General features: G+C 46.1%; 1 protein-coding gene across 1 annotated transcript in view; it reads right to left on the bottom strand.

The window, feature by feature from the left end:
• Window positions 1–19,763, bottom strand: part of DNAH14 (dynein axonemal heavy chain 14) — a 1,015,490-nt gene that overhangs the window by 62,282 nt on the left and 933,445 nt on the right. The window contains exons 65-74 of the mRNA XM_088449338.1: window positions 18,964–19,104; window positions 18,660–18,875; window positions 18,217–18,447; window positions 18,010–18,131; window positions 16,236–16,480; window positions 14,916–15,334; window positions 13,257–13,449; window positions 9,715–9,771; window positions 7,819–8,037; window positions 5,648–5,922 (exon numbers count right to left, since the gene is read on the bottom strand). Coding sequence (XP_088305464.1) covers window positions 5,648–5,922; window positions 7,819–8,037; window positions 9,715–9,771; window positions 13,257–13,449; window positions 14,916–15,334; window positions 16,236–16,480; window positions 18,010–18,131; window positions 18,217–18,447; window positions 18,660–18,875; window positions 18,964–19,104 — 2,118 coding nt within the window. The remainder of the gene's footprint in view (window positions 1–5,647; window positions 5,923–7,818; window positions 8,038–9,714; window positions 9,772–13,256; window positions 13,450–14,915; window positions 15,335–16,235; window positions 16,481–18,009; window positions 18,132–18,216; window positions 18,448–18,659; window positions 18,876–18,963; window positions 19,105–19,763) is intronic.

Genomic DNA, 19,763 nt, shown 5'->3' on the forward strand with positions numbered 1-19,763 from the left:
CATACACTGATATAACAACCATGGCTTTCCACAGACACCTACATATACTGTCACATACACTGATATAACAGCCATGGCTTTCCACAGACACCTACATATACTGTCACATACACTGATATAACAGCCATGGCTTTCCACAGACACCTACATATACTGTCACATACACTGATATAACAGCCATGGCTTTCCACAGACACCTACACATACTGTCACATACACTTATAACAGCCATGGCTTTCCACAGACACCTACATATACTGTCACATACACTGATATAACAGCCATGGCTTTCCACAGACACCTACATATACTGTCACATACACTGATATAACAGCCATGGCTTTCCACAGACACCTACATATACTGTCACATACACTGATATAACAGCCATGGCTTTCCACAGACACCTACACATACTGTCACATACACTTATAACAGCCATGGCTTTCCACAGACACCTACATATACTGTCACATACACTGATATAACAGCCATGGCTTTCCACAGACACCTACATATACTGTCACATACACTGATATAACAACCATGGCTTTCCACAGACACCTACATATACTGTCACATACACTGATATAACAGCCATGGCTTTCCACAGACACCTACATATACTGTCACATACACTGATATAACAGCCATGGCTTTCCACAGACACCTACATATACTGTCACATACACTGATATAACAGCCATGGCTTTCCACAGACACCTACATATACTGTCACATACACTGATATAACAGCCATGGCTTTCCACAGACACCTACATATACTGTCACATACACTGATATAACAGCCATGGCTTTCCACAGACACCTACATATACTGTCACATACACTGTAATAATAACCATGGCTTTCCACAGACACCTACATATACTGTCACATACACTGATATAATAACCATGGCTTTCCACAGACACCTACATATACTGTCACATACACTGATATAACAGCCATGGCTTTCCACAGACACCTACATATACTGTCACATACACTGATATAACAGCCATGGCTTTCCACAGACACCTACATATACTGTCACATACACTGATATAACAGCCATGGCTTTCCACAGACACCTACATATACTGTCACATACACTGATATAATAACCATAGCTTTCCACAGACACCTACATATACTGTCACATACACTGATATAATAGCCATGGCTTTCCACAGACACCTACATATACTGTCACATACACTGTAATAATAACCATGGCTTTCCACAGACACCTACATATACTGTCACATACACTGATATAACAGCCATGGCTTTTCCACAGACACCTACATATACTGTCACATACACTGATATAACAGCCATGGCTTTCCACAGACACCTACATATACTGTCACATACACTGATATAACAGCCATGGCTTTCCACAGACACCTACATATACTGTCACATACACTGATATAATAACCATGGCTTTCCACAGACACCTACATATACTGTCACATACACTGATATAATAACCATGGCTTTCCACAGACACCTACATATACTGTCACATACACTGATATAACAGCCATGGCTTTCCACAGACACCTACATATACTGTCACATACACTGATATAATAACCATGGCTTTCCACAGACACCTACATATACTGTCACATACACTGATATAACAGCCATGGCTCTCCACAGACACCTACATATACTGTCACATACACTGATATAACAGCCATGGCTTTCCACAGACACCTACATATACTGTCACATACACTGATATAATAACCATGGCTTTCCACAGACACCTACATATACTGTCACATACACTGATATAACAGCCATGGCTTTCCACAGACACCTACATATACTGTCACATACACTGATATAACAGCCATGGCTTTCCACAGACACCTACATATACTGTCACATACACTGATATAATAACCATGGCTTTCCACAGACACCTACATATACTGTCACATACACTGATATAACAGCCATGGCTTTCCACAGACACCTACATATACTGTCACATACACTGATATAACAGCCATGGCTTTCCACAGACACCTACATATACTGTCACATACACTGATATAACAGCCATGGCTTTCCACAGACACCTACATATACTGTCACATACACTGATATAACAGCCATGGCTTTCCACAGACACCTACATATACTGTCACATACACTGATATAACAGCCATGGCTTTCCACAGACACCTACATATACTGTCACATACACTGATATAACAGCCATGGCTTTCCACAGACACCTACATATACTGTCACATACACTGTAATAATAACCATGGCTTTCCACAGACACCTACATATACTGTCACATACACTGATATAACAACCATGGCTTTCCACAGACACCTACATATACTGTCACATACACTGATATAACAGCCATGGCTTTCCACAGACACCTACATATACTGTCACATACACTGATATAACAGCCATGGCTTTCCACAGACACCTACATATACTGTCACATACACTGATATAACAGCCATGGCTTTCCACAGACACCTACACATACTGTCACATACACTTATAACAGCCATGGCTTTCCACAGACACCTACATATACTGTCACATACACTGATATAACAGCCATGGCTTTCCACAGACACCTACATATACTGTCACATACACTGATATAACAGCCATGGCTTTCCACAGACACCTACATATACTGTCACATACACTGATATAACAACCATGGCTTTCCACAGACACCTACATATACTGTCACATACACTGATATAACAGCCATGGCTTTCCACAGACACCTACATATACTGTCACATACACTGATATAACAGCCATGGCTTTCCACAGACACCTACATATACTGTCACATACACTGATATAACAGCCATGGCTTTCCACAGACACCTACATATACTGTCACATACACTGATATAACAGCCATGGCTTTCCACAGACACCTACATATACTGTCACATACACTGATATAACAGCCATGGCTTTCCACAGACACCTACATATACTGTCACATACACTGATATAACAGCCATGGCTTTCCACAGACACCTACACATACTGTCACATACACTGATATAACAGCCATGGCTTTCCACAGACACCTACATATACTGTCACATACACTGATATAACAGCCATGGCTTTCCACAGACACCTACATATACTGTCACATACACTGATATAACAGCCATGGCTTTCCACAGACACCTACATATACTGTCACATACACTGATATAACAGCCATGGCTTTCCACAGACACCTACATATACTGTCACATACACTGATATAACAGCCATGGCTTTCCACAGACACCTACATATACTGTCACATACACTGATATAACAGCCATGGCTCTCCACAGACACCTACAAAAACTGCCTCTTAAAGTAGAATGTCAGTGGCGTAAATCTTAATTCAAATGACTTCCACACATACTGTAAAATAGGAATCCAGCCATCTATCAGCCTAACCCTCTGTCCCATGCTCACTGTCTACCCCATCCGTGTCACCCGTTTGCCCATCCCCTCTAGAATGTAAGCTCTCACGAGCAGGGCCCTCTTTCCTCTTGTGCTTTTCCTTTCTTTACTTATATTATCTGCTCTATACTCAAAAGCACCTAACCCGTGACTTTTGCCATCCTGCTTCTGTTGCAGCAGTGTTTATATACCATGTACTTGTATTGCATTGTCTTAAACTGTATGACACTGTTTTCTTGTTCTGCTCAACTGTTTATGTACTATGTTTATGTACTATGTTTGTGCTCTATGTTTATGTACTATGTTTGTGCTCTATGTTTATGTACTATGTTTGTGCTCTATGTTTATGTACTATGTTTATGTACTATGTTTATGTACTATGTTTATGTACTATGTTTGTGCTCTATGTTTATGTACTATGTTTGTGCTCTATGTTTATGTACTATGTTTATGTACTATGTTTGTGCTCTATGTTTATGTACTATGTTTATGTACTATGTTTATGTACTATGTTTATGTACTATGTTTGTGCTCTATGTTTATGTACTATGTTTATGTACTATGTTTGTGCTCTATGTTTATGTACTATGTTTATGTACTATGTTTGTGCTCTATGTTTATGTACTATGTTTGTGCTCTATGTTTATGTACTATGTTTGTGCTCTATGTTTATGTACTATGTTTGTGCTCTATGTTTATGTACTATGTTTATGCTCTATGTTTATGTACTATGTTTATGTACTATGTTTATGCTCTATGTTTATGTACTATGTTTATGTACTATGTTTGTGCTCTATGTTTATGTACTATGTTTGTGCTCTATGTTTATGTACTATGTTTATGTACTATGTTTGTGCTCTATGTTTATGTACTATGTTTGTGCTCTATGTTTATGTACTATGTTTATGTACTATGTTTATGTACTATGTTTGTGCTCTATGTTTATGTACTATGTTTATGTACTATGTTTGTGCTCTATGTTTATGTACTATGTTTGTGCTCTATGTTTATGTACTATGTTTATGTACTATGTTTGTGCTCTATGTTTATGTACTATGTAAGGCGCTGTGGAACCCTTGTGGCGCCATATAAATAAAGGATAATAATAATAATAAATAATCGCCTGATCTGTGTGAATCGCAGAATTGCGTCCGCTTGCTGAATCAGGCCCTTTGTTGTGTACATCAGCTCTTCCTTTATGGAGGCCCAAGTTCTGTTCAGCACAGAGGAGGGGGGGGGGTCTGTGGGTGGTCCCACCTGTCCAGGTAAGGGGAGCAGGCACCAGATATTTGTCAGGGCAATTCTGAAACTGGATGTAACTTTTAGATAAACTAACCTTTGTTTATACAGTAACGACCTGTACTCAGGCCCTGTACTCAGTGTGTAGCCGGGATGTGAAGTGAGGGCGAGAAAAAGGCTAAAAACAGGCACCAACTGTATAGACAGATATAAGTGTCTGCGAACGGCAGAAAACCATCGCGTGTTCTCACACAACTGCCGCAGCGCGGTGTAGTCCGATGTGGGCAAAGTCCACCGGGTAACCGGAGATCCCATATACCCAGAGATACCCGTATACCCAGAGATACCCGTATACCCAGAGATACCCGTATACCCAGAGATCCCATATACCCAGAGATCCCATATACCCAGAGATCCCGTATACCCATATAAGCCAGAAGCCGCTGTACTCGGGACTTTATGTTATTTCTCCCCCGGCTATGTTACTGACTGATGCTGCCTAATGCTGGGTACACACTATAGCGATATATCTGCAGATGATGGTCATTCATACACACACTGAACAGCCATCATCTGCTGCTGCCCGCGGGTCCCAGCGGCCGGGGGGCGTGTCTTTCCCCCCTCCCTGCGGCTGCCGCTGCATGTATACGGGCGGTCTGCAGACATATCTGTCCATCGGCTGTGCAGCGCAGCCAATGCGGTATGTCTGTGAACGGCGTCGATCACAGACATATCGCGGGTACACGCTGGCCGACGGGCAGCAGATATATTGGCCGATCAATTGATCGGCCAGTGTGTACCCAGCATTACAGGACTGGCTGTCATATATACATTCATTTTACTAAATAAAAGTGTAAAGGAAAATGATCAGTAATACAGTCTGACGTCATTGATTGGACACATAACAGAATTAATAACATTTTACCAGTATAAGCTTCTGGAATGAAGTCAGCGTCTCCCACTGAAATGCAGCTTCAGGTCTTCGTTCTCTCTGACGGGTGCCTTCCTCCGGGCCTGGCGGCCGGGCCATCTCTGCGCCTGGCGGCTGTGCCATCTCTGGGCCTGGCGGCTGGGCCATCTCTGGGCCTGGCGGCTGGGCCATCTCTGGGCCTGGCGGCTGGGCCATCTCTGGGCCTGGCGGCTGGGCCATCTCTGGGCTTGGCGGCTGGGCCATCTCTGGGCTTGGCGGCGGGGCCATCTCTGTGGAATATACAATATAAGACCCTCGCAACAAGACTATAATATACCTAATTCCCATTTACACTGTACAATGATTTAATATAATAATCATACTTCATTGAGGAATATCATTTTGAGGTAATAATAATATTTATATGGCACTTTTCTCTAATTGGACTCAAGACGTTTATGGTGTATGTATGTGCGCAGTGGTAAAACTTGGGGAGTAATGTAGTGTGATGCCCCCGAGATGTCAGTGACACAATACGCAGGGGAGTTAATCCATACTTGCCTATTACCCTGGAGCGGTCAGGAGGCTCCCCAAAATCGGATGGAGATCCCAGCCGCCTGGAAAAGTGGAAAATCTCCCAGCTGGCAGCATAACCCCGGACCACCCCCCCCCCCTCACACACACACAGTGTAAGGGTCGATGATGCAATTGTCGCTTAATTGCGTCATCATGGCCCCACTGCCTGCTTCACATTGCCTGTATCAAAGCATTGTGTAGCGGGGGCAGGACCACAAGGAGGCGATCGCACGGTCACACCCTGCTCCACCCCCAATTTCACTTCATGTCCCCAGTCACACCCCTCATGCCACGCCACACCCCTCCCCTCCTGCTATGCCGACTTTATTAATCAGATTACAGTAAATCCTCTGTAGTAAATAAATATTTATTTGGAATGATTGAAGCTAGTGTAATTCCCACAGGGGCCAGCAGGTGGCGATGCAGATGTTTAGTTATTCAGTAGTTTAACATATTAGCTCTATAGCAGTGATTCCCAACCTCGGTCCTCAATGCACACCAACAGTCCTGGTTTTAGTGATATCCATGCTGGAGCACAGATGGTTAAATCAAAATAACTGAGGTACTAATTAAGTCACCTGTGCTTAAGTATGGCTATCCTTAAAACCTGGACTGTTAGTGTGCCTTGAGGACTGTGGTTGGGAACCCCTGCTCTATAGGCTTCAGTATGTTTTGTCAATAATCAAAAAGTCGACAGTCATTATACAGACACCAGAAATGTCAACACTGATGAAGATGGGAATGGGAGGGGGATGGAGGGAGGGGGGGGGGCACAGAAGAGAGGGGTGGGGGGGATTAAAATAGTTAAATGAAGGTGGTATTGTTCCCTTGGTTGGTGTCTTGATAGTGAACATAATAGAAAATTAGCAAATTGCTAACACTCAGATGAGGTCGTTGTGAACACAGTGGAGGAAAGTTGCAAAGTGCAAAACATGGAAACAAACTCGGGGCCTGATTCAGAGCCGCTCGCACGATGTGTATGCAAATTGCGTAGGCAGTTCTGTTGCACAGCAATGTATTAGCGAACCCAGTATTTCTTAGTGCGCGATCACATAGTGCATGCAGACACCCACCAGCCTGTCTTAAGACGCCCACTTGTGCACGCCATGTCCATGAAGTGTATGCGACCATCGGTACATCGGGTAACATCGGATGCTATCGCAGCGCTTGAGGATGACCATACCCTGCCGCAAGCACTGCGAGTACTTCAGTATAAAAACCAGCCATGTGACGTGTACTATGACGCTGTCTTATAATTATACACACCTCTAACACGCCGCTGAGATGCTCAGCCACGCCTGCGTCTACACCTCCACTCCCCCGTTTTTAATGGCCAGCCCCTGTTACTCACTCCACATGTTGAACATTTTAGAAAATGCAAAGCGGTTCTGTACATAGTCACTGTGGTTATTCCATGCAAACGCAGAGCCGGTGGCTAACCAGCGTAAGTCTTGCCCAGGAAGAGGCAGAGATGGCTTGTGACTAAGTGTAAGGTGTAATAAAGGAACATTTGTTAGGTTAGATAATAGTGTTTGTAAATGAGCGATATTTATTGTCATCGGCTGTCAGGTTACAGACTATCTACATGAGACGTGGGCAGCGCTGCTCACCGTTCTGCGATGGGAACCCTGGACTTGCACAAGGTCTGCTGAGAAAGTCATACAGGTCCCCGGCATTACGGAATCCTCTCCACTGCTGTGCGCTGGATGACAGGGAGTCACAGAGAGCTGAGAAGGGCTCCAGGTACTGGCTCATGTACCGGCACTGACTCCACACGGTCTCCGAGAGCCAGTCAGGGATCCCGTGTCTCAGAGCCCAATCCATGGCACCTGGGTAGAGGGAAATAAAGCCGATAAGGTGACGTATCTATGGTAGCACAGGGGATCAGAAAGTAAGATTATATCACGCACACCCTGAGACGATGTAATAATCTCCTGCGTGCGCTGTCGTTCCACCTCTTAGGACAATGATGGCTGAATGGTTTCAGAGCCCTCCATGAAGGACGTGGGCGATTTATCTTAGAATTTGGCATCGCAGTGGGCATCAATCCCTCCATGATTACCACCCAGTAAAGGGGATAATTACTACTGTAGGTCCTGCTCATGCTGGGTGGGTGACACCAGGGCTGGACTGGCCCACAGGCATACAGGGGAAATCCCCGGTGGGCCCCACTGCCTCTGGGCCCCATCCCTTCCTCTAATTTCGGGTTCTAGACTGTGTACTTGCATTATACCTTGTTATTATGAATTACAATTACTATTGTTATTGTTGCTATTAGAGGGTCAGCTCCCTAGCAGAGCAGGACAATGGATGCTTGATATGTTTCTGTAGAAACTACACCAAGATCCACTCTCAAACTACTTTAGCGGCGCCGTGTATATTTGGAATTTAGGGCCTGATTCAGAGCCAGACGCTCTGACAAGAGCGTTCGCTCTGAATCAGGGTCGTCCTACCTATTATTGGAGCGGCCTCCTGGCCGCTCGCATAGCTGTGGGTGACCACCCACAGCTTATGCGAGCGGCCAAAAAGATGGTCGCGATGGTCAAGACCATCACGACCATCGGGCTTGCGATGAGACCCTGCAGTCGCTCCAGTGGGGCCGGCCCCAGACGGTAGGCGTTCCCATGGGAACGCCTCCGTCTGGGCAGCAGCGCCCCCGGCACGCCCACCAAAGGGGGCGTGCTGTCACTCACCATCGACAGCACGCCCCTTTTGGTGCGAGACCCATAACGACGGCTTGGCCGTCGCTATTCAGGACTCGCGCATGCGCACGATGGAGCTCCCTCCGTCGTGCGCATGCGCACTAGGGCACCATCGACCCGCCTGCGAGCGCTCAGCGCTCGCGAGCGGGTCTGAATCAGGCCCTTAGCTAGCAATGTACAGTATATTTGGGCCCAGACACTATTGTATCCATGTTGCCTGCAGGTAATGTCCTCTCTAATAGATAGCCAAGCCTCTGTGGTGACTAACCACACCCACTAAGCGTGGGTCCCTAACTCTTCATTCCCCACCTGGGCTCTTCATGTACCAGTCCGACACTGGGTGACACAGTCTTCCATATGGAGCAGCATGTGCCATAACTACAGCTATTCAGTAGACCCGGCTACGGCTGTCACCGCCCCCCAGCCAGGCGGCAGAGAGCCCCCCATGTGTGGCTGAGGGAAAGCTGGGGATAGGAATACAGGAGCGTTCTCTCTGCGGCCTGCGCTCAATCTGTCCATGGCGATACCAGGTAACGTCATGGTGGCTGCACTCTCTGACCTGTCATCACTAGCACAATAATGGCAATAATTCAGCCAATCAGCTGTATCCAATAACAGTCATATACTATACTATACATAAAGAGACTATAGATCTAGTATGAAGATTTGTGTTCTCGTTTGAAGTCGATTCGCTTACCTTTACATATCTACAGACAGAGGTAGTAGCTTTGTATTTAAATTAACGCGCTACACTAACTGGTAATAACTAATAATAAATACATTATGGAGACAGCGCTTACATACCTTCTCTTTGCTCACTCCTGTCATAGTTTAATGGATTCTCCGTCACTTCATCCACTTCTGAAAGACAGAACATAGGATTTTATTACATATACCTTGTCCTGTACGGATACAAAATAATATAACATAATGAAACATATGTACGATGCTATTACAAAGGTGGGATCAGCATTTACGGTAAATATCGGTCTTATAAGTCTTCTGACAATACCTGAAGAGAAGTGTTAGGTCCCCCAGAGCGGCTTCACCTATAGCAGCTGACTGCGCTTACTGGCCCCCCCGAGGCCCCGGGACTGTTAAGCTGGCCACACACTAGACCAATTTACATCCAACCAGCCAACTTGTTGATTGGTTGGAATGAAAATCTGGTAATGTATGGGAGTAACTGATGATCAGCAATTTGCTCCTAAATGCCAGAAAACAGATGATAATGGTCGTCAGACAAGTTTGTTAAATGTTTGATCTAAACTATTTGAAACTAAACAGTTTTTGTCAATTTTCCAGCATTTAGTAGCAAATTGCTGATTGTCATTTGCTTCCATACCTTACCAGATTTTCATTCCAACCGATCAACTAGTTGGCTGGTTGGACAGCTAATCATCTAGATGTGTGGCCAGCTTTACACCAGGTTGTAGGGGCTTATTACTAACTACATGTTGCTGTAGTTTGTAGGTGGACAGAACAGTGAGTAGGGTCTCAGAATATTTATCAGATGAATAAATCCAATATTGACAAAGGCAGAAATGCTCATAGTATACACTGAATAAAACAAGTATAACAATGTCTGGCAATGCCCCAATAGCAATGGACTATAGGTATGCAGAGGGCAGGGATAGCGGGAGATGGACTAAACCAACAAGATCACATGCGGGGTCCTGGCAGCTATAACAGAGAATCCTCCGGTTGTCACAGCTGGCTGCAAGACCACCTATAATAATGACATACGAGGTTTGGCTATTATATAACAAAACTGATGCTCAGTGGTGTAAGTTCATCCCAGACGCCCGGAGACAAGTTATAATTTGGTGCCCCCCTGTCACAGCCGCTGCCACTGTAATGTAACAATTCGCATGCATACAGGCTATAGATAGACGGAGGCGGCAGCTGATGGTCTAACATGGAGCTCTCCACTAGTGTATGGTGGCTTCTCAGGTGCCGGGAAGGGGTGCCATGTATTTGGTGGCTGTGACGGTACGCTCTGGGTACATAGTTACAACCCTAAGTGGGGTGAATATGCTGTGGACAATGGAGGAGGTGCCCCCTTCAGAGCTGGAGCCCGGCGGCAGGCGCCTCCATTGTCTCCCATAGTTCTGCCCCTGCTGATGCTATCATTTATGTTTAATTATATTAGGTACATTTTAACCCTTTTCCCGTTTTATGTGCTCCCCTTCTGCATCCACGCACTGCTGCATTCTTATTTTCCATTGGACAGGGGGCCTGATTCAGAGCCGGACGCTCTTTGAGAGCACTTGCTCTGAATCGGGGTGTCCCTGTTTTTTTTAAAAGACAGACTCCTGGCCGCTCGCTAAGCTGTGGGTGACCACCCACAGCTTTAGCCAGTTGCCAGGTGATGGTTGCGATGGTCACGACCATCGCGGCTTGCGACAAGACCCTTGTGGTAGGGTCTCGTTCCCGCAAGCCCCAGTGAGCTTTCGGCTCTAATAGAGCCGGAAGCTCACCACTGACATCACTCGTAATGTCAGTGGGGCCGCCCCCAAACAGCAGGCGTTCTTTCGGAACACCTCTGTTTGGCCAGTCACCCCTTCTGCCCGCCTCCAAAACGGGGCAAGCTGTCAATCACAATCGACAGCTGCCCCGCTTTGGTGCGAGACCCGTTGCGACGGAGCGACCGTCGCTGGCCGAGTCTCACGCACGCCGGAACCGGCTCCAGTGTGTGCGTGCGCAGTGGGGGACCATCGACCCGCTTGCGAGCACTGGGCCTGATTCAGAGCCGGACGCTATTTGCGGTCGTTCGTCCAGAAAATAGGGGTGGCTATTCAAATTAACCGTTCGCTCTTTGCGGTCTGTTCACGCCTCTATGTCTGAACGAGCGAACAAAACTTGCGGTCGTTTTTTGAAAAAATACGCTCCCTGGCCGCTCGCATCCTACGTCATGTCCGCTATTTATTAGATTAATCGAGTACATCGACCAGCGTATGAACTGCTCGCTATTCTTGTGGTTGGTTTTTCCTACCGCAATCTTGCGAGCAGTTCTGACTATAAAATAACCCAGTGACGTGGTCAATGACGCTGCTGTATTAATTATGCACACCAATAAAACGCCTGTTTTGACCTTTAAGCACGCCTGCGATCGGATCTCCACTCCCCGTTTTCAAGCACCTTCCCCTGTTACCACCCACATACGCCTCCTCCTGTCACTCAAAATAGCAGGCATTCGCTATTTAGCGAACAAATGATTTTCGGCCGCACTGACTGGTTCGCGCATGCGTACTACAATCCGTACGCATGCGCAGTTGGGCAAACATCGCTCGGAGCGAACAAGCGGCCGCTTACGAGCGGCTCTGAATCAGGCCCAGAGCTCCGTCGTTTTCTGAGAGCGCTGTGGGGGCTGGTGCGTTGTCCTGATGGAGGATGAAACCAATTTTCCACAGCTCTGGCCTCTGTCTTCTTTCCCGCAAAGTTGCTAGAACATTTTGTAGTAATGTTGATTCATCATTCAGACGAGTCGATGGTCAATTCGAACAATTTTCTAATTTTTTTTCCCCACAGTTTAATTTGTTTTTGTTGTTCAAGGCGCCTACCGGGACATCCTCGCGGCCGTCACTAAATCTTTTGTGCCACTCAAATACACGTGACATACAATCTGCCCCGTAAGCCACGGTTAGCATACGGAGAGATTTCAGTGGGCGTTTTGTTCAATTTAACAAATAATTTTAAGTGAACATATTGATCCACTTTCGAACTAAGCATTTCTATGACGTACAGGAAAAACACAACAAATGCTGTGTGACAGCAAACTATCTGTGCGAGAGGGGTGCACAAAATCGTTTGGGGATAGTCCAAGGTGAATGTTCCCCCGATCCCTTTTAACTCACGTAGTATGGTTTATTGGTTTATTTTGTTACAAGTACAGTCTGGTTATTTAATAGCCCCACCTCGTACTCCAATGTGAAAGGGCTGCATTCAGGCAGCATATTGATTAACACTAACTGGTCAAGGCAGGTAACACACAGAATAGCATTGAACACTCCGGGGTCAGGGCTGGCAGCAAACAAATTATCGTCAAGAAAAAAGCCAAAAGGTCAGGGTTTAGAAGACTGCATAAATAACTTACGGAACCAGGTTTTATACCATCGAAGCAGAGTGGTTTGTTCTCTTAGTTTAAGGAATGATAGAGATGTATCAGTGTTGGAAAGCACTGATATATCCATGTGGCAATCTCCCAGGGGTGGCAGGGACTCGTGCAGTTACAGAATTAATACTAAAATCCCCCATTCCGCTGTGTAATAACAATCAGTGTGTGCTGTATGCTGTATGTCCTGATACTGGTACAGAGGTGCGTTATAGACAGTAACTGCAGGTACCGTGACTTCCTGCAGGGGCGCTCTTTTCCATTAAGTTACTGAGCAGCAAGGAGTGCAGAAAGAAATCCCACTCGGTCTCTGTCAGAGATCCCGGAGAACCGGATTCCTGTCCGTTATGTCTTCTCATAATGTTTACAGCCAGCATGAAGGAGAAGCAAAGCTTGTGCTCGGTAAAGAGAGACGAGGATACAATCTAAAGGAGAATGAAAACAACACAAAATGACATATTTCATAACACGGTGCAATGTGCATGCTGTAACCCCTAGCAACCAGACATACTTTTATTGTCATTGTTGGGGCAGCTTTACCTCTGGGAGATAATGATCTCATTGTTTGGGAAACATGGATTATTGCATTATGGACGAAGAACAAACAAAACTCAATTACAGGAACATTTTCATAGAAACATTTATCTTTAAACGACCTTTTACTATTCATCAAAGTATTCCTGTCACCATTATTTAGCGTACTTATACCGGGTATGGCAGAACTAAAGAGATCAAGATGACAAAAAAAGGTGTACAAGAGTCCGCTCCTTCACTTCCAGACCCCCGGGTCTATTGTAGTGTAAGCCCCGTCGGGCTCAGTTAATCCTGTGAGCGGCTGGATTACAACCGCTTAGCTGGAATAGTGGTTCCCCGGGCAATAATTACGTCAGCCTGTGACAGCCCCACACAACATTGAAAGAGCAGCGCTCAGCGTGTCAACGTATCCAACAGACCTCCATCTTTTTTTCTGTTTGTGGCTCACGCTGAAGGTGTAAGAATCGGCTGCCATCATCACACCTCAAAAGGGTATCAGAACAATATAAAAAAGACTGACGCGTTTCGCTTCCTTAAAGAAGGCTTTATACTCTGATAAAGCCTCCATTAAGGAAGCGAAATGCATCAGAGACTTTTTTATAGTGTTCTGATACCCTGTTGAGGTGTGATTGACGGTAGCCGATTCTTACATCCTCAGCGTGAGCCACAAAAGGAAAAAATACGGAGGTCTGGAAGTGAAGGCACGGACTCTTGTTCACCTTTTTAACCTGCTTGGTGAGACTTTAATAGGACAGACTGTGCTTTATTAAATGTGCCACTGAGGGTTCATATAAGGACTAAGAGGATCTGATACCTGATACATTTGTTAATCATCAGTCACAGTATCTACCATTATATGATACATTGTTGCTGAGTGCTGTGGTATATATGTATTTATTGATTATTGTTTATTTAATATAAAAAACAGTTCCAAAATTATTGATCTCATCTTGATCTCTTTAATTCTGCCATCCCCGGTATTCGCATGTTCATGTATATGTTGAAATTAGCGCAAAACTTTAGGTGTGACGCTCCCAGTCTCCCAGAACAGGCCGCCTCCAGCCTGCACCCTGGGGCCGATGACGCGATTTTTGCTGAATCACGTAATCGTAGTCCCACCCCTCCTCTCTGCCTGTAATATTGGCTCTGTACAGTGGGGGGTGGTACAACGATGATGCAATTAGGTTGCCACGCCCCTGCACTGCCCACCCATTGCCATGCCACGCCCCCCTGCTCTGAGGTAGACGCCGACCTGGCTGCACCAGCCACAAAGTAGGTGTCTGATTATAATGAACCATCCTCAATAACATCAGCCGTATTACTATGCCTGCTACAGGTCACTATGATTTCAGGTTACCTTGTAGACCGATCTGGTCAGAGAGTCACAGATACTGTGCAGGTGGCTCTCCATGCCCTCACTTTGTACATTCGCCTCCTGGTTCCCTCTGCCCCTCTGTCTGCTGAGCAGCCGAAATGTCTCCTGAGAAGAGGCCACAGAGACCCGGGCCTGGGAAGGTTTCAGGACTTTCATAGACTCCACAAAAACCTGTTTGAACCAGTGCAGAGAGAACTGGTACATGTAGTCCAGGTGAACGAGGTCAGCCACCACGAAATACAGAACAGCCCCTCTCTCGGCCACAGGGAGGTAGATGCCTCGCGCCGTTTCGATGGTTGCCTCCGTCTTCCCAGAATCCTTCATTCTCTTTAAAACATCCTTGGAGGTGGCCTTGGACTTTTGTAATGTGTCAATAAGATCCTCTTCATCGAGTAAGTGCCCTGAGCATGAAAGAACAGTCACAGAGGGCAGTTATTACACAAGACCCCCTAAACATTATTACAGCAGGCAGACACAATGGTCCTCAGCACAGCTATATCTAACACTTGGGACCATTTTCTCACCATAACTTTACACCTCATCTCCCGTCACAATCTAATTTTCTATACTTCTGATATCTTCTAGCAAAATTAATTAAAAGTAAAACTTCTGGGTCAACCGTTTTGGACAAAAACGTACAGTAAACTTCGCTGCAGTTGGCTTTTTTGAGAGCAGCGATTGCTACGTACAGTCTACAGACACAGAAGAAAATAATTCCCCTGCTGGCCTCTAAAGCTGGCTACACGCTGGGCCACATTCCGAGTTTTGCGTAGATTGAGCGATCGCTAGTCATTGCACATGCATGCGCAGCAATTTGTTTGCGATTACGCTCGCTTAGAGGATTTGATTTGCAAAGTGAGTGACAGGTAGTCAGCGTTTGGGAAAGGTAACGAGGGGGTGGAGTCGTTCCATCAGCCATGCAGAACAGCAGATGGGACGATGCGATGAACGACCTTTGTGAACGCACGATCAGGCGTACACACTATACAATGTGTACGATATACCATTCCGATCCATACCCAACATTTTATAGATGAACAGTTACCTCCATAGTCAAACAAAATGGCTGACTACCACTGCCACCTTATACCGGTGATTGTTATAATAATAATACAACAAGACGGCCATTGCTCACGCTAATCAGTGAAGTGTCAGGAATAATGTACAAATTATCTTTCCTGGATTGTTTATCCTCATATATCAAGTTACCAAACATCGGTCACCGCGATTTATCATTTCCCGATTACATAATACAATGAACCAATGAGATTATGGGATCAGCTGACTGGCGTCTGGGCCTACCTTCCGTTTTCTGCAGTAGAGTGAGTGAGCGCTCCTCCAGCTCGCGCAGTGTGCGCAGATCCCACGTCATGCTCTCCGTTATGGCGCATCTCTGCGTCTCCAGCTGGGGCTGCTCGTGGGTGACGACACTAGACAGGAGCTGGTCCACCAGCCCTTTAAATGTCACGGTGAAGTTGATCAATGTAACCATAATACAGACGGCTGGGAGGAAATGGGGGCTGGGGGCCTGGGTTGACATGTATAGCCTGAAAGAAAATAGAGTATTCGGATAAAATGGCGCAATGTTTTCACAAACCGTCCACGTGTTCATTTATTTATGACTATTCCAAACATTTTCTTAGCACCAACCGCCCATCCTCCTAACCAGCAGAACCGCGTTTTTTCCCAGGCTTGCTGAGACCTGTAGTCCACCTGTAAACAACAATCTTTGGGGAAGGGAACCCACATTCTTAGGGGGGGTACCCACTTACCCAAGAATTCTAGCCCTGTGCCGACCAGTTTTGGGCTTGATTGTCCCCCTTGCTATGTGCCCCCCTGATATAGCGCCAGCTGCCGCCTCTGGTTTAGCCTGGTGTTAGTTATTGGAGGATGACGGAACGCCCACACCAGTTTCCCCACCTATTTTCCAATATGAGCCTCGACAGAGGTCCGGGGCTGGTTAACAATTTGCTTGGGGGACCCCCATCCCATTTTTCTTTTTGGAATTTTATATTTTTTAAGCTATTTTACACTAGATATTAGTGATGCGTGCAGAGTTTCTCACTAACTCGCCTGCCAGAGGCACGTCTGTTATTTGGCTGGGTTTGCTGTCAGCTTTGCATGGTGGATTATTTCTGTACTTCTTCCATGTTATAGTTACAGAAACGTGACAGAGGGGAAGAAGATTTATGAAGCCTTCTACAGAGGAGAAGTGGAGCTGTTACCCATAGCAACCAGTCAGATTGTAAGTATCATTTACCTAGTACATACTATAAAATGACAGCTAAGAGCTGAATGGTTGCTGTGGGCGACGCCCCCACCTGTCCTCCGTAGCCGGTTGGATAAGTCTCCCCGATAATCACTTTGGTATTTGGAGTTGGGAACACTGGGCCTCATTCAGACCCAGACGCTATGCTGCGCTCGCTCTGAGCGATTTTTCGCAATCTGCACATGTGTATGAGTCGCAATGTGCGTGCGCGAACCAGTCATTGCGATGGGAAAGTGCTTGCCTGTAGCCCGCAGTCAGGCTGCTATTTTGAGTGACAGATAGTGCCGTTTGTGGGTGGTAACAGGGGAAGGTGCTTGTAAACGGGGGTGTGGATGGCGAACGCAGGCGTGCCCAACCGTCAGAACGGCGTTTAAGGGGTGTGCATAATTAGCAAAGTAGCGTCATTACACACGCCATGTTGTATTTTAGCCAGAACTGCTCGCAGTGTTGTGGTGGGAAAAGGCTACCACAAGTGATGCGAGCAGCTCCGATGGCTCTCGATGTTCCCGATTAATCCTTCAACTGCCGGAGATGACGTGTGTTGCGAGTGGCAAAGGGGCGTCTTTATACAGTGCATAGTGCGGCCGCTCGCTATTACTTAGTGGGCGGTTTTACACGACGCAGTGCGAGCGCATGATTTAAATAGCCAGCCCCTTTAGCCAGCGAGCGGAAGCAAATAGCGTCTGGGTCTGAATCAGGCCCACTGTGCGGTGCAATCAGGAGGAGGGATAAAACCCCTTACTGTGGATTGGAAGCATGTGAAACGAAGCAATGCCACATAGTGCCGCTTGCTGAACACACACATACCGAAAATTCTGGTTGTACTCGATTTCAGCATCTCCCAATTGTATAAAATCTTGACCTGCTCGACGTCGGATTTCTTTTCCTAAAATAGGCTTCAAACTTGGGTCCAAGTCTTCTGACACATCCTTACAGAGGAAGGCGACAATGAACATTAGTGATGATAATAATAATTAGCAATGTAAGGGCAAGGCACAGCCAGCCGGGAAGTACCTGTAATAGGATGGGCTCCCCGAGACGTATGGCACTTTCCAGGCTCTTCATGTAGCTGGGATCAGAGGCGTTCACCTGCCACAGTCTGTCACCTTCCATCTGGCAAATCCATTTGTAGGCCTGACCGTGAGGGTCCATCAGCAGAGGCCAGCGCAGCCCATTCCTGACCAGTATGGCATTTTCCGTGGAGTAGGGATCAGGAGGTAACCCTTCGTTCCGCCACTGTCGGACCTGGCGCATAGATTCAGAGACACAAAAGGCTTAGCTGCCACATAGGACCCAGTATTCTATACCAGGCACCAGATTGGCTCCACTTTGCTGGGTGTAATATTAGGACACAAGGGATTATGGGACAAGGCAGAAACAATGGCTCGCTGCTTGCAGGGCCTCGCTTTGAATGACATTCCTGTAAGGGAACGATCGATGTATGAAGGGTACATTACCTCATTTTTTGTAGCCATTGCTCGTATGAGTGAATAGTCTTCTGACACCGGGATCTTATACGTGTTGCATAATTCCAGCCACTGCTCAACCAGTTGTGCTCGATATTCAGATGTAAACGCGCCGCAATACACAATAAAGGCCGCTGACACAAGGATGTCGCCGATTATTCCTTCCAATCGCAGGTCCAGCCTGTCCACGGACTCCTTCCATCGGACCTGTGCGATGTCAGGATACGGTGTGAGGGGGGAGCAATGCCTCGTTAGTGTCTGGCTCTCACCCATAATTATCTGTTCCCTAACGTACCTTCTCCTCGTCCAGAGCGGCGATCAGCAGGGAGGCCCTGGCCAGGCGTTTGGTGGTGACCCGTCTCCGGTCTGCCAGCTGACCTTTCTCCGCAACGCTGTCACTGTATTGTTTCTGAAGCCGCTCCTGGTGCTCCTCAACCTAAACACAGTCATACAATACAAAATGTAATAGAAATCCCATATAAAGATCTTCAACATCAATAGCATTATGTAACATACCCGGTAACTTTACAAACGTATATTCTCCTTTTTTATATAGTGCCAGCGTATAGTCGCCATGATACAATCCCATGCACGCCAGTCCCTGCCCGAGTGGATTCCTCACAGACAGCTCCTGTGATTGTAACGGAACTCGGGGTTCCAGAGCTGCGATGCTATAACATTATCTACTGCATATGGATTAGGATGGTGCCCAGCTTCAAATTAAGTTGGTTTTAAAGAATACATTAGCCGGGTAGTGAGCAGTGTCTGTACAGCATCCATTATGGGGAATAAGGAATATAATTAGATAGGTAGGATGGGTGTGGTGCAGTATGATATGTCGGCAGTTATAATGTTGACACTGATCCTGTCGACATTAATCATGTAGACAGTGATGAAAAGTCAACATGTTAGAATGTTGACATATCGCCCCTGGTGGGCCAGTGGTGATTTAAATGCTGCTGAAATCTGCAGCAACTCCAGCGCGGTTTACAGAGGTCAGAGCTTTAATCCTCTGGCGTTCCGGTATTTCTTTCCTATTCCTAACTCTTCCTCTAGAGCCTAACCCTAAATCTCCTTCCCACAGCCTAATCCTAT

This window comes from Taudactylus pleione, unplaced genomic scaffold (genome assembly GCF_031769625.1).
Source record: "Taudactylus pleione unplaced genomic scaffold, aTauple2 ptg000483l, whole genome shotgun sequence".
Lineage (NCBI taxonomy): Eukaryota > Metazoa > Chordata > Amphibia > Anura > Myobatrachidae > Taudactylus > Taudactylus pleione.